General features: G+C 39.4%; 2 protein-coding genes across 4 annotated transcripts in view; both read left to right on the top strand.

Annotated features, from left to right (window-relative positions):
• Nucleotides 1-3,445, top strand: part of mical2a (microtubule associated monooxygenase, calponin and LIM domain containing 2a) — a 32,938-nt gene extending 29,493 nt beyond the window's left edge. The window contains exon 24 of the mRNA XM_061275649.1: nucleotides 2,007-3,445. The gene's annotated coding sequence lies outside the window, so the exon portion shown is untranslated. The remainder of the gene's footprint in view (nucleotides 1-2,006) is intronic.
• Nucleotides 3,446-3,992: 547 nt separating this feature from the next.
• tead1b (TEA domain family member 1b) overlaps nucleotides 3,993-14,357 on the top strand; it is a 34,595-nt gene continuing 24,230 nt past the window's right edge. For 2 of the 3 annotated variants that reach the window (XM_061276088.1, XM_061276087.1), the window contains exons 1-3: nucleotides 3,995-4,186; nucleotides 4,649-4,778; nucleotides 11,499-11,751. In XM_061276088.1, coding sequence (XP_061132072.1) covers nucleotides 11,595-11,751 — 157 coding nt within the window. In that variant the 5' untranslated portion in view covers nucleotides 3,995-4,186; nucleotides 4,649-4,778; nucleotides 11,499-11,594. Of the gene's footprint in view, nucleotides 4,187-4,648; nucleotides 4,779-11,498; nucleotides 11,752-14,357 lie in introns of all 3 variants that reach the window. The other variant, XM_061276086.1, reaches the window with a different exon arrangement.

Below are 14,357 nucleotides of genomic sequence, written 5' to 3'. Positions count from 1 at the left end.
CCTCTCTACATTCTCTATTAGTACTATTAAAAGTAATCTGCCTAAACATAAATGTGTCGTCTCCCAGTCTTGAGCACTACTTATGAATGAATGTGGCCCTAAATATTGAGACCTGGGTTTCTTGCCTTACATCTGCTAGTTAAGATGGAGAAGATAGACAAGTATTACCAATTGTTCTGATCCACCATCATCCGTAACGGCCAGCAATTGTGATGTGTTTTTTTTTTTTTATATTACAATCACACATCATATGCCCAGATTCCTTAAAAAGGAGCATTTCCACTTATTAAGGGATACCAATTACACTGGTGTCTTCCTATATTGTATTGTGTGTGTGTGTATATATATATATATATATATATATATATGGCAATTTATATATATATAATATATATAAATTGCCAGATGGCAGAATATCTCTCTGATTCTTTTTGATAATCGCACGCAAAGCTGGTTGTTCTCAAAACATGTGTCCATGTGATATGAGAAAATCCCTTGCCTCTGTAAATATCTGCGAGCACATCTGGTCATAATCACATTTTAAACATCGGTTATGCAATGACTTTAATGTCTGTATCCTTCTGGCAGTATCTTCTGTTGCACAGGCAACGTTTGCTGCCGCGGCGATAAAGAGATTAACCTGCAAGTGCGCAAACTGTTTGAAACAGTGTGACAAGCAAATGGGTGAAAAAGGCACGGTAGATTTCAAGGGGCGTATGTGAGGACTTCCCTTCTCTTTTCTCCCCTGCTGTAACATACCTTTGAGAAGATATGTATATGTTTTTTTTTTTTTTTATTATTGGGATGAGTTTTTTTCCATTTTGCTGTAACTTATATACTATAGATAAACCCAAGTCATATCCTTGTAAATCAGTGGGTCGGTCGACCCTGATTTTCTATATTGTGCGTGACTAAAGCAAAAGAGTGCCGCCAGCTGAGCAGTCAGAGCAGAGAGCCAGCGCTTGGCCTTAGACGGCGATCTGATTAGAGAAGGTTGGCGACCAGACTAAACCAGACCAGACAGTTTTAGCAGCAGAGTATACCTGGAGGGAGGGGGGTGGCTGAACCGAATTAATTCTATTGTACTGGCCGCCATCAGAAAGTTGAAATCACCGCACTGCCAAACAAATCGTTTGTTATGAACTGGCCCCTTTCCTGTGCAGATGTGATGTGTTTCAAAAGCAGATGCAGTTTTCAGTGATGATTCTGATGTCAGCTCATCATACTGGGTCATGCAACTCTGTAAGTGTTTTCTTTTTCGACACACACAGCGAATAGCAAAAGTCTACACACCCTAAATTCAAATGGCATGTTTTTGTGATTAAAAAACAAATCACACAATAAATTATTAAATTATTTCAAAGCAAAGGTTTCTATATTTAATAGGAACCCTTTAGCTTTTTATTATTATTTTTTTATTATTATTCAGGAAGGAAGTAAAATAAGCAACTGGTGGGATGTAGCTGTTTTGATCAAGGGGAGACAAGGGCTACTTCAGACTGCTCACAATTCCCCCACCTTGTCAAAATTACTGACTCGTACAGGAGACTTGTGCAATCAATTTTTTTTTATTTTTTGTTCATCTCTCAAAGAGTTTTTTGTAATTTCATTGAGTCATACAGGTCACATTAGAAATGTGCTTTATCTTGTCCTCTTTTTTTTTATACGGCAAAATCAACAAAACAACACTAAATGGTGATGAGTTTTCATTTATTCTAAACACAAATTCTCAGTTTTTTCGTTTTTTGTAATTGACACACATTCAACAAATATTCACTTTAAGTCTAAAGGGTATGAATAATTGAAAGCTTAATCGGCTTGTTTCCGCAAGTCTGGAAAAATGTGGTTTAATACTTGCATATCAGATCAGATGACAAATTGGGCAGCAGCTGAATACAGTTTCACACTACTCCAAACTACAACCAGGATAATGAACAAATTTTAAAAAGTATTTACCTGAAAAAGTCAAATCAAAGCTGATAAAATGGACATGTTTTTTTCAACAGCGTGCACCGGATCTTTAGAAACACCAGCACCCAGCCAACATGATCATGTCACGTGTGTGTTTGAGAAATGGTGGAGTTAAAAGTGTGATGGTTGAATAAAGGTTAACCCAAAAAAATATTGACAGACAAGAATGATGGGCATTTCTTTACCCTACCCTCCAGTCTTTGGGCCAAGCATGCACAGATGGGCGTTAAAAGGTGTCGATGGATGTCTTCAGAACACCGCTCATTCATCTTTCTTTATGGTTTTCTTTTGAAAACCATGTCAAAACACACGCTCTCTAATGGATGACTTGTTCAGACAGGCCCACAGTTGTGTATTTGGCTGTATAGACACACTCATGTGAATCTACTGAATTGCTTTTTGTTCATCTAGACACTGAAGAAAAAGAAATTGAGTGTGAAATGTTGATGTCTCGATGAGAAGCATGTTATCGAATTTTATCATACAATTTGGCTGCTAGCAAAGCATGGCAAGTGGTTGTGATAATGACTACAGTAATACTAAATACTAGGGGTGTAAATCGCGGGTTTTGACACGATACGATATATCGATACAAAGAACTACGATACGATATTTGCCGATATCTTAAAGCCTGCTGCGATTCATTCACGATATATCACGATATAGTGCTCTACGATCGATATATACATATATATTTTCTAAATAAAAAATATAGAACAATATCCTGATTTATAACAATTCATACGCAAAATCAACAAGGTACTGCAAACTCTTTATTTAGGAAATTACAAGAGTATTGTAGTATACAAAGTGCTTATTTTAACACTGAACTTTGATGTCGTGTTTTTTCTTTAAATGTGCGGCGAGATTTGTGCTCCCTGAATATTTGATCACCGCATGGCAGGATTTACAACTGCACGTGTCTTGTCCGTTGAGCCATCTTTTTTTTGGAATCCAAAGTGCTTCCAAACGAATGACTTGAAGCCTAAAGGGGAGCAAATTTCCTCGGCTTTTTGGATACTACCCATAGCACCAGCCCAGGAGCCGGGTACTAGTTGTCGACTCGCCTTTCACGTGCCTGCTCTGCTCACAACACAACAACGCCGCGCACTGCTCCCGGAAAGAGGAGGCAAGCAACAATGAACTGGATTTCAAAATAAAGTCGCGTCTAATGTCCGAGGTCAAACACGGCGATATAAATCGATGTTTACATTTAGCATCGATGCCTATAAATCGTAGAGCATTATATCGATTAATCGATGTGTATCGATGAATCGTTACACCCCTACTAAATACACATCTAGGGAATGCAATGAATGAATCAAAAAGGTGATAAACCTATTTGGTGAGTAACCCAACTATGCATCTGTGAAACCTCTCAGCTGCCTGAAGTTCCTCAACCTCTGAAAGGCAACTGCAATGTTCACCCTATGTTTGTCAAGATTATTAACATAAAGAACAGAATGATTTCTAATTCCTTCTCTTTAGCTTTTCTTGCTTCGTTGCTGCTTGTGTTTGCCAATCTTTTGCCCTGTTGCCTGGATTTTCCACCATAGTTTCAGCAAAACTCCTGAAGCCCTGCAGCAAATGTGTCCGCTACTGCACGGGAAATGATTGACATCTCATCTGGTACACAAGTATATAGATATGAAATTAAAAATATAGTTGTATTTTGAAACATAACAAATTCTGCACTTCATCAGTGCATGTGTGTGTTGATAATAGTGGTAGAAATAGAAGAGATATGGGGCATATGGGGGGGTCTCGCACATGGTGCCATTTAAGCCTGGCAGAATATTGTATAGAGTGATTATTCAAGATTCGCCCACTTTGTAAGAAATAAACCTCAATGATTTAAGGATTTGACCGTGATGGAAAGAAGGTGTGAAGTTGAACTTTCCGCGCGTCCCTGAAGGCCACAGTTCCCCGGGCTGTCAAAGCGCCCTCCCTGTCCCCGCTCGGCCGAGGGAAGCTGCAGGGTTCCGGGATGACGCCACCTCTCGCTCCGCCCCCGACGCAAACTCGCTCTTTGCGTTCATTTCATTCCTCTTCTCATTCCGAGCATTCTTCGCATCTCTGTCAGTGAGCGAAGCGATTCACCTTCCTTGCCGACTCAAAAACACCAGAATAACTTGACATTAATATTGTAAATGCCCAATAACACCACATGAGCTCAAAATGGACATTTTTTTTAATATGAGGTATCAATAACGAGGTAAGTTCCATTGCTAGTTGCAGGCATTCAAAGTGAATGCCGACTTCTATTTGCTTGGTTTACTTTATGACTTTTCAAATACTGAGTAGTTTATTAAAAAAAACAAAAAAACGCTGGCCTATTTTTGGCCTATATTTATGTTATTTCTCCCAGGGCGCGTGGAAACGGTGAGTGTAGTGGGTTAGATGGCCGACTCGCTGTTGCAACAGGCACTTTGAACGCTCGCTCTGCTCTGCTCTCATCGCTCGAGCGGCGAAAATCTTTTACATTTTTCACATTTTTGGAGAAGAAGGCTGCTCCTACGCCCCTTTTAAAAGCGCCACATGTCGTGTGCTCCGTGTCAGAGCCTCGGAAACACCCACGGGGGATTGAAGCCTCAACTAAAAAAATACATAACCAGCTCGGAAAACAGTTTTTGGGACAACATGACGATTGTAAGCGTTGCTCTTTTCCTCTCTCTAGTTGTTGACTCGATCGACACTTGGGGGATTTCACCGGAGGCTTTTCGGACCACCTCGACGAAAAACACCAGGGAGACTTGTTGCTTCGCTACCTTGGACGTTGCTTTTTTAAATCGCCGTCGAAGTTGTGTGTAAGTATATCTATTTCTTCGTGCGTCTTTTTCCTTTAGCTTCACTTTTACAGGGAAGGCGATGGAACCGCTCGGAAAAATAAGTCAAAAGTCCGTCATTGGTTCGCGCAGCTTACTTTACGTTCGCTCACGATACGAACAATGCTCAAAATAATAACTGTCTATATTCGAAGACTAGTGTTTTGCTTTGGATCTTTAAAAAAAACAACAACACACACCACATATTAAAATGAGATCATACACATCCTCCAATGTAAAAGTATCCCGGGGCTAAAGGTTTAGTTGTTGGCACAGTGTCGGAGGAATATTAGCTTTAATTGACGTGTTACTCGTTCGAAAAGTAGATTACTCCGCTATGTCTGGTACTAACTCGCGGGAAATGGACGTTAAATGTTAGTTCGAATATCATTCGTGGCGCCTTTGTTTTGCTTTCCCCCCCCCACCGCTATGCTTTCCGTTTGGGGCTTTCCTTTAGTTTGGGATTTGCCTGCTCAGCTAAAAGTGAGCCCTCGTAGTAGATCAGTAGCACCACATTTTATACTACTTTTTCTTGTAAATTTGCATGCAATTTTCCCAAACTTTTAAAAATATTGATTCATTGAAATATAACAATGTAAGTGATTTGCAGCTTGCAGATCATTTATTTTTTGCACCAGGCTTTTGCTGTTTCAAGATTTCACAACAGCACTGTAAGGTCACAAGGTCACCAGTTAGATACGCCGCTTTGATTCAGCCACAAGTGTCCCCCCCGAAAGTGGTTTACTTTTCCCAAATTGAATGTCAACGGTGTGGTCAAAGTTGAATAAGCTCGTTTTGCCACTGGATATAAGTGCAAAATTTGCAGGAGCAGTGAAGGTATTAAAATGTACTGTTTTTAAATGCATATTTAATTGATGGAGTTTTCACATCTACTCTCAGAAAACTACCCAATTCTTAGCAATGCAAAGGCTCAACAAAACATGAAACACAAGAAATTGGCACAAAAGGGTTATTATTTCCAGGAATAATTCCGAACTCTGCATAACCCCAAACAATTCTCATTATATGAGTAAATCTTCTCGCGAGGGGCTAGAAATGGATGCTTTGTTTTCAGTTTATGCAATCAGGGTTAGACCTGTTGGACCAAAGCCTGTTCGACACTTGTGTAAGAATAGGAAATATTTGGAGTGAGGTCCTCCCAAAATGGGTTTGCTTTATATCACCTTTGACATGGAACAATGGGCATTTGTTTAACCTCGATGAACAGGTTTTATTGTCATAAATACAAAAAAAGCTTGGACTTTTTGCAGAGTCCCTTATCTTTAGATGCAAGCTTTACTTTAAGGTTGCATAATTGTGCTAATGGACAAAAAATATATAGTTTGAGCTAAAGATTATTTATCATTGTGCAAATTTTACTGGGGTCCCAGTGTAGTTTAGGTACATAAATATTTAATCAATTAATGGTAACATATCAATAGACTTCTTTTTTTTTTCATCAATTGAGTTTACGTGTCATGACAAAAACAATAGTTATAACAGTACAGAGAAATGCATTTTTACTACCTATATTTGTTGAATTTTTATGTAATAAGTCTCTATTTATTTTTGTAGAGCAACTTCCCCTGTCAATCTTATTTGCATTTACAAGGATATGTAAACGTAAACATTGTTGTTTTATGTTACGGTGAAAGTTTCTGCAGTTTTCTTGAATTTAATTGAATCTAATCACAAGATTTTGAACCATAGAATTTGTAGCAGGCTACTAGGATCCTATATCTGCTTTTGACGATTATGGCAAATTTTAAAAAGGACACTCCCGCAGGCTTCCAGACTGTTTGTGCCCTGAGGTAAACCCTGGTCTAGAAAGGGAATTTTAGAGTGTGTGTGTGCTGCTGCTCAGCAGTTTGAGCAAAGCCCGCTGAGACCAGCCCAGAGTGCCACCAAAAAGGAAAAGCTGGCTCAAAGCCACTGACGTCATTTAAGAAAATCGGCTTCAAACTGCAGCCATAAATGGTCCACTAGCTACCGGAAATATTTGACTCCTATCAGACCTTTTTAGTTAATGCAACACAGTTGTTTTTTTCAATAGCCAAGAAAAAAAAAGTGGCATGTTTCAGTTTTCCTTTACCATATGTATATAATTTACCATGCATAATTTGATTCACCAACTTCCTCTCCCTGTGCAGGCAATAAGAGTGAGTGACCAAGGTGCTCAGCCTTCGATGATTAATAGGGAACAAAGGCGTAAGGCCACTTCATCTACTGAAAGTGTGCATAATACGTGTTTGGCTTCTATTCAGACATATTCTCCAATCAAATCTGGCCCCAAATTTCCACACGACACCTCCTCAGTAGTCACCGAACTGTAACCAGGACTGACAGAGATAAGGTTTTCTGCCCAGAAGGTCCCCTGGATTCTGCCGAGGCACAGATAAAGTGGAGGGGAAGCTTGTAATATTCAAATGCACATTGTACCCTGTACATTAGTTTTTAATCTTAGGTGGGACTGATGGAAAATAATGCAAACTCGGTGCTAAGAATGCAGTCTAAATGTGCATGTGTTCATTCTTTAACCAGTATTTTTCCGTCATCGGTCTCGTCAAAGAGTATCCGCAGTTTTGGAGTCAAACCCCGCGGGTGGGTTGTTCAAAATGTACCCTTTCTGACACCTGAATAAGATACATTACGTGTAATTTGTGTAGTATTGCGGCAATGGGGAAAAAATAAAGGTAATTGTGTACAGGCCGAATGATGGCTGCAGACAAGGAAATGCAAATGGTTGCCCTCACACTCATCACTGTGATTTGTTTTTTCATGCCCGTCCGCACGCGTCCTGAATGAGCCTGTGGCTCGGCGCTCATAAGATTCTTTATCTGACAGACCTTTATTTACAGCTTTAATTTCCTGAGCTTTATGTGTTCAGCTCACGCTCCACGCTACTGCATGCTTGCTGTCTGGAATGCGCTGCATTTTTTTCAAAGGCAAATATCCAAGCTGTAATATTTGAAAGGTACATTTTATTTTAATATGTTCCGTCCGGCATTACAAGAAGGAGACTGTTTGCCTCAAATTTATGAAAAAAAGAAAATCACCCTCGGGTAATGGTAGACAACGTTTTAACGACATCTCTTTTCGGGACTGCAGATGTGTCTGATGTTGTCCAGGCCATGTTGTTGCTAGGTGGTTCTCATTCTGAGGCGGGTCGGGCGAGGGCTGCTTTGATAGGACCTGTAAATCAATCCTATTCTCTGGCAAACAAAGATTGATCCCACAGTGGCCTGATGGTTGCTGGGTGGTGAGGTCCAGGCCTCAGGTTTGAGTGTGATGACATGAGACAGATTCGCAGCATCTAAGCCGACCGGTTCAAAGAGGCATGAAATGAACACAAAAGCCATTGCCCACATGGGCAGGCCTAAGAAAATCTTCCAACCCCTTGCGTTTAAATTGGTAGTGGTATTGTAATATTTCATCTTCATGCTCTAGTAATCTGCATACAATATATTACTGGGATCGTTTTGATTGGTATAAATTCCTATTTTATCATTCAACTTTTCTTTCTCAAATTCAATTGTAGTACAGTCGCTTGTTTCTACGCCTCAGAAAAACGTTTTTATTTTGCAAGTGTGGGGTCAATGTGTCAACTCTGTTTAAATGAAATTCGTAGTTAACTTGGGTTTTTTGTAGGAAAGATGTGTAAATAAATGGAATCGCAAAGGTAATTTCAAAAGTATTTGCCTGATTCATTTTTGCATTCATTTTATTGTATTCATTCCGCCTTACAAATGCATCTCAAGGTCCTCAAAGATATGCTTTTACAGACGTAAAACAATTTTCCCAATGATGTTTTAATTTGCTATATAATAGAGGGTGCGTCTACTATTGTGAATGCTCAGAGTTTTTTTTTTTGTTTGGCACATTGCTCAAAATGAAATACTTTTCACATTGCTGTGATAATTATGTCTCTACAACATCCGTAAAATGTTACGTTTTTAAACCGCATCATAATTATGGTTTTACACATTGAGGCCTTAAATACCGTGGGTTATTATGGAGCCCACAAAAGTCATTCATGAAATCATTATTGCACCTTCTGAGATAACGGCACAAAAGAACTCCACATGGAAAATTACATTTGAGACCTCTCATCTGCTATTTCATTACCTTGCTCTGTCTGATGGCTGAAATGGGTTCTCTTAATTTAAGGAGCTGGATTCCAGCTCGGTGAGTGGTTTATGTAATCTCACTGTAAGTATAATTTCCCATAATGCCGTGTCACAGCTACTACTCTGCTTAGCTACCACTGTCACTTACTGCAATGCCGGCCATCTCTCTACCCCATATCTGACGAGTAAGACCATTTCTATGGTGCACGCTCTGAAAGGAGGAAAATATGCAATTATCTGTAAGCCACAAGTGTTTCTATGGGTGACATTCATACCTTCCTGTGAAAAACACATTTAGGCCCCAGATTCTACGGCACTAGGAGACCCCTTCATTGATGACTCACAAAGAGGTTTTAGCAGAAGCATCCAATTTAGGGATTCAAAGGAGCTAATCTATTGAAGCTAGATATGACTTGTATTCCAAAACTATTTGTTTGAGCTAAGAACCAAGTCAACAAACCAAGAATAAGACATGGAATATTTGAGAGATTTACACATCATGTATAGTTCCATGTAAAAATGAAAAATGTGAGTATGGAGTGGAGGGCTAAATAAGAACCCTTTAAAATTCTGATGTGGCACTGGCTTCATTAATCCTTTATTTTTTTAAATTTTTTTATTTAAACTTGTTGCAGTCTTGCCCTGACAGAGGTCTGTGCCAAGATCTAAATAGTAATTCACTGGACCTGTTGCTGGTCTTAAATCAGAAAATGTATGCACCCACCATCTGGTGTTCACACCTGAATAACCCCACTTGTCACCGTTCCTACACAGTTGTCCCTCACTACATTTCACATGAAATGGGCAATTTTCTTTTTCCATGGCATTTTTCCATCGCATACAATGGGTGAAACAAGGAGATACAAAGCACATACGTAAATAAAAATATAGCAGATCGACGTTCAGTTTTATAGTAAGAATAAATTGTATTTGCCAGCTGAATGTATCATGTCAATGTTAGGCGGGGACATAAATAAGAATGTTGTGATTGGACATTGTATCCATCTTATGGTACAGTATTTATCTGTCTCTCTAAACACATTGCTAATATGCAGTGCTTAACTAGCTAATTGATTAGTCTACCATACAAGGAAACAAATAGCACCATTAAGCTTTAATGCAGACACTTTCAGTGTCAGTGAATTCTTCGTGTCTATTTATTAAAGATTGGAAAAAAACTGCATTAAGTATCCCCATCCACACCAAAAAATGGTCTTTTTTAATCCTGGAGTTTAACAGAATAGGCAAGGAAAAGTTAAAAACAATGCTACTTGTCTACTGTAAAGTGCAATGTTAAATCAGCACTTAGTAAGAGAATGTCGAATATTTGATAAGGCACTTAATTGTATTTAGTGTTCTTATCGACTGTCAGGAAAACAAACACAATCTGAATTCCACTGATTTGAAGCCTTGTCAAGCCTCAACGTAGCTGTGAAGAAAGTTGCTATACATCATGTCATTATGCTCCAACATTGCCCTAACTTGCGCTTAGCTGCCTGTTATAAGTCACATCTTAGCACAGTTTTTTTTGGAAAAAAGAAAATCTATATTTGGTTTTTCTAAAAGGGTTTGAAATCCTGAAATCTTGGAACCGAAAGCCCCATTTAAAGAGGAATGAAAGAAGCAAACAAGTATAGGTACATTTAAACTGGTCTGATTGCCAGAGAGACCGTCATTAAGAGTGTCTCAAGGATGACAAAGAAGACCCGGTTCCTCGTTGTCCAAATCAATAGATCCTTTTACCCAGTCGTTTCAGTCGAGCAATGTTAATACTGTTTTCGTGCTTTGCCACTCTATAGAAACTGCACAGAGACAGATGGACTAGCAGAGAATGTTGGACTGCTGCAGTATATAAAAGTGCAAGCAAGCAAGGCGGAATAAAAGTTGGTTTGTGGTGTTAAGAAGCTAGCATCCTAATATTTCAATCTATAGTCTCTTTTAGGCGGAAAGTTTCAGCCCCCACCTGTTCTTCAAATACCATCTCATCATGTCTTGAATATGGACCTAATTTGATGTTGACTTTTTGTTTTACGTTTATATACTAGTTAGTTTGGCATTAGGTTACAATAAGTGCAACACATCTAGAAAGACTTGCGAGGTACAAATATGCCTTCGCCCCCATTAGCTCCCCTCTCCTACTCTCAATCAGTTGTGAGGTAGTTTAGCGGTGTCATCAGTTTACACAAAAAAAAAACCACAACTCTCCGTTCACTGGGTGTTTTCCCCCTTCAGTGTAACCCGTTACACCTTCCCCCTTCATAAACTGACATGCTGAAAAAAGATATAGGCACACTTAAGACAAGCTTGCGCCACGTGAATAGATTTCCTCTCTGAACAATTTGGTTGCGGCTGAGTCACTTTACTTGTGAAACTCTTCTTCGTTTGAGTCTGTAGGTTAGTATTGTAATGCCCTCTGGTGGCCAAGTGGCAAGGAACGATGGGGAATGATTTTGAATTTATTTCAATGAAGAGATTTGAGATACACATGTTTTCAGTTATGAGAGTGGTTACGGAACAAATGACATTTGTATAAAGAAAGTTGAAGCACCGCTGTCTGTTACATATTTTTTCCCAGGTCTCACCCTAGTCTGGTCCAGGCTTTAGCTTGGAGGGCCCAACCGCAAACATTGATCCCAGCAGCTGGAGCGGCAGCGAAAGCCCTGCCGAAGACATGGAGAGGATGAGTGATTCGGCAGACAAGCCCGTGGACAACGATGCAGAAGGCGTGTGGAGCCCTGACATCGAACAGAGCTTCCAAGAAGCCTTGGCCATTTACCCTCCTTGTGGACGTCGGAAGATCATCCTGTCAGATGAGGGGAAGATGTATGGTGAGTACAAGTCCGCGATGTACTTTTTTTTCTTTGTGTGTATGCAGAGCTACAAAAATACAAATCAATCAATCGAATTCCTATGCTACAAACGCAATATTGGTAAGAATACCATGTGTTGACTCGTGTAGAATATGTAAATATAAAGATGATTGTTTTTACTTGACTTCTCCATGGATAAACAAATATTTTTGTTCCAAAACTGTTTCCCACTATTTGTGGTTAAATAGTGAATTCCATTTTATAACCCAGAAAATTATTTTCAAAATTCCAATAAACCTCCAATATGCCTTTATCACAAAAAGGGGGAAATGGGGAAGGAAAAAATAATAAAATCATATTGAATAAGTATTGGTGGGAAAAAAAACGGCCAATAGGTAAGATGTGATGTGATGAATTAAAGCCCATTCAAGGTTTATTTCCATGACTGCCAGCCACTGAATCATTCTCATAAAAACGTCTGACGTAGTCGTCACTCAAGCTTTGACACTCACATCTACGTACGTCTGCGTAGAAGCTGAACAGCTGATAACAGCCCACAACTAAGACCTGTACACCAACAAGAAGCTACCTTTTCCAGTTTGTGTATCAGGCAATAAATATAAAATGGCACCACAGTACGCATTTCATTACGTTCCTCTGCCCTCTTTTATCAGCAATGACAAAGACCAAAACTATAACAATGAAAACCATGCAATTCATAATGGAAGTTCTGCTTTGGGCAAAGCTGCCGCGACAAAATATTATTATTATTATTAGCATTTTTATTGGGATTTGAGAACAACCGTGCAAATAAAGCACAAATGCTGCTCCAGGTACATGATGGTCAATCTCAAACTAACAATGCGGCAGCCATGCAGATGCTTAAGTGCAAGTTGGTAAGTAAAACAGCATGAACTATTAGTCTGTGGCAGATGGTACTGTGGCGGCCACCAGCTGTGCCCCCTCTCCCCCTGCCCTCCTCTACCCCATCTCTGGCTTGGTGATGTCACGGAAAGAAGGAAGAGGAGGATTTCAACTCGCACAGCTTGTCAATGTCAAGTGACGGCCGAAAACCCCGCAGCGCATTCACTTGCAGCTGTCATGTGACCCCTCCGGCCAAACCCAATGTAAATTGCAAGAGTTGCGATGAAAGCCCTCAGCTGCTACTATGGCCTCAGACAGGACCTGCCCTACTGTCTGCTCCTCCACAAACACAGAGGCTTTCTGATTGCTCAGGGTTAAAGCATGACATTTTTATTGTATGTTTTTTTGGGCTCTCATGCCATGTCTTAGATAGTTAACGCTGTGCCAATGCGGTAATCCCACAAGGGGAAATCCTGTTTATGCTTTGGCAGTACACAATAGATTTTGCAAGGGTGAAGAAAAGAGATGCCAGAAGAATGGGGCAGCGGTAGTGTGTTCTTGAAAATGGTACAGAGGCCCAAATCAGAAATAATATTCCATAACATAAACCTGTCCAAGTAAAGGATGTAACAAATGTGTTCCTGCTTCACAACCAGTGAAATACTGTTACCATAAACGGAATGCCCAAACCACATTTGTACCAAGCTTGCCAGGAAGCAGCATCTGACATTTTGTTCCTCAGCAAGCGTCACATTTTATTATTTTTTTTTAACCCTCGGGTCAGCTGCTAAAGCCAAGTCCTTAAGGACAGAGCAACTAATGGAAAAGCAAAGTATAATAAACACACACAAAAATAATCATGTTTGTGTAATTGAACTCTTGAAGAATTCAAACGCAAAAGCAGACATCTTTTTTTTGTGAATGTAATTCAATTTCATTTTACAATTTTTGTATTTCATATGTGCAAAAAAACATAGGCATACAAATACAAAATATTTATTTTGTTACGATTTGATGCAATATGGGTCCTAATCAGTCTAAGAAAACATGGGGCAGTTTTAACCTTGTAACCCCAACCATAAAGACAGAAAGTGAACATACATGTGTCTTGCGCTCAACCTGCCGTGACCTGGAAATTGATCTTGGGTCGCCATGTTAACGACAATCTCAATTGTCTAAAATGCACCCAGAGGATGGAGTTTTGATGGGGCTCCGCAAAGAGGATAATTGAGCAAATGTACCATTTGGGAAAGTATTTTTGTCCTTTGCCAGTGACATTTACAAATGAGCATCTGCTTGGATTCTAAGAGGAGCACATCACAAATTAAACAGTGCTTCTTTTGTTTTTCAACTTTTGTTACTTTGCCTGAAATGTTGCATATTTTGCTGCACTTTTGTTTTTTTAGAGCAGTATTTAATTATTAAATGACTTCCAATGCCACTGTTCCTCAGACATAAACAATAAAAGTATATAATTCGGATTTCATGCTAAAAAAATATATATATATACACCAGGAAGCAATAGTAATTAAATTTCTGAAAAAAACTGGTTTAAAATGCTGTCAGAGTTTGTTTACCAGTGAAATGTTTATTGTTGGGATCAGTTTTTATTTTCTTTTTGGGCCAAAGGCTTTGCAAAGCATAGTCTTTGTGCAATGGTCCTTTAATCTCGGTTTATAGTGCTTACTGAGAGTCGCAGCCTCTCATGGCATCTGAGATGAAAGTTTGCTACATGGAGACTGGTATTTTGTATTTGAGAT

This window comes from Syngnathus typhle, linkage group LG4 (assembly GCF_033458585.1).
Source record: "Syngnathus typhle isolate RoL2023-S1 ecotype Sweden linkage group LG4, RoL_Styp_1.0, whole genome shotgun sequence".
NCBI lineage: Eukaryota > Metazoa > Chordata > Actinopteri > Syngnathiformes > Syngnathidae > Syngnathus > Syngnathus typhle.
Note: the sequence above shows the minus strand (reverse complement) of the source record. Positions and strands in the feature narration are given on the sequence as shown.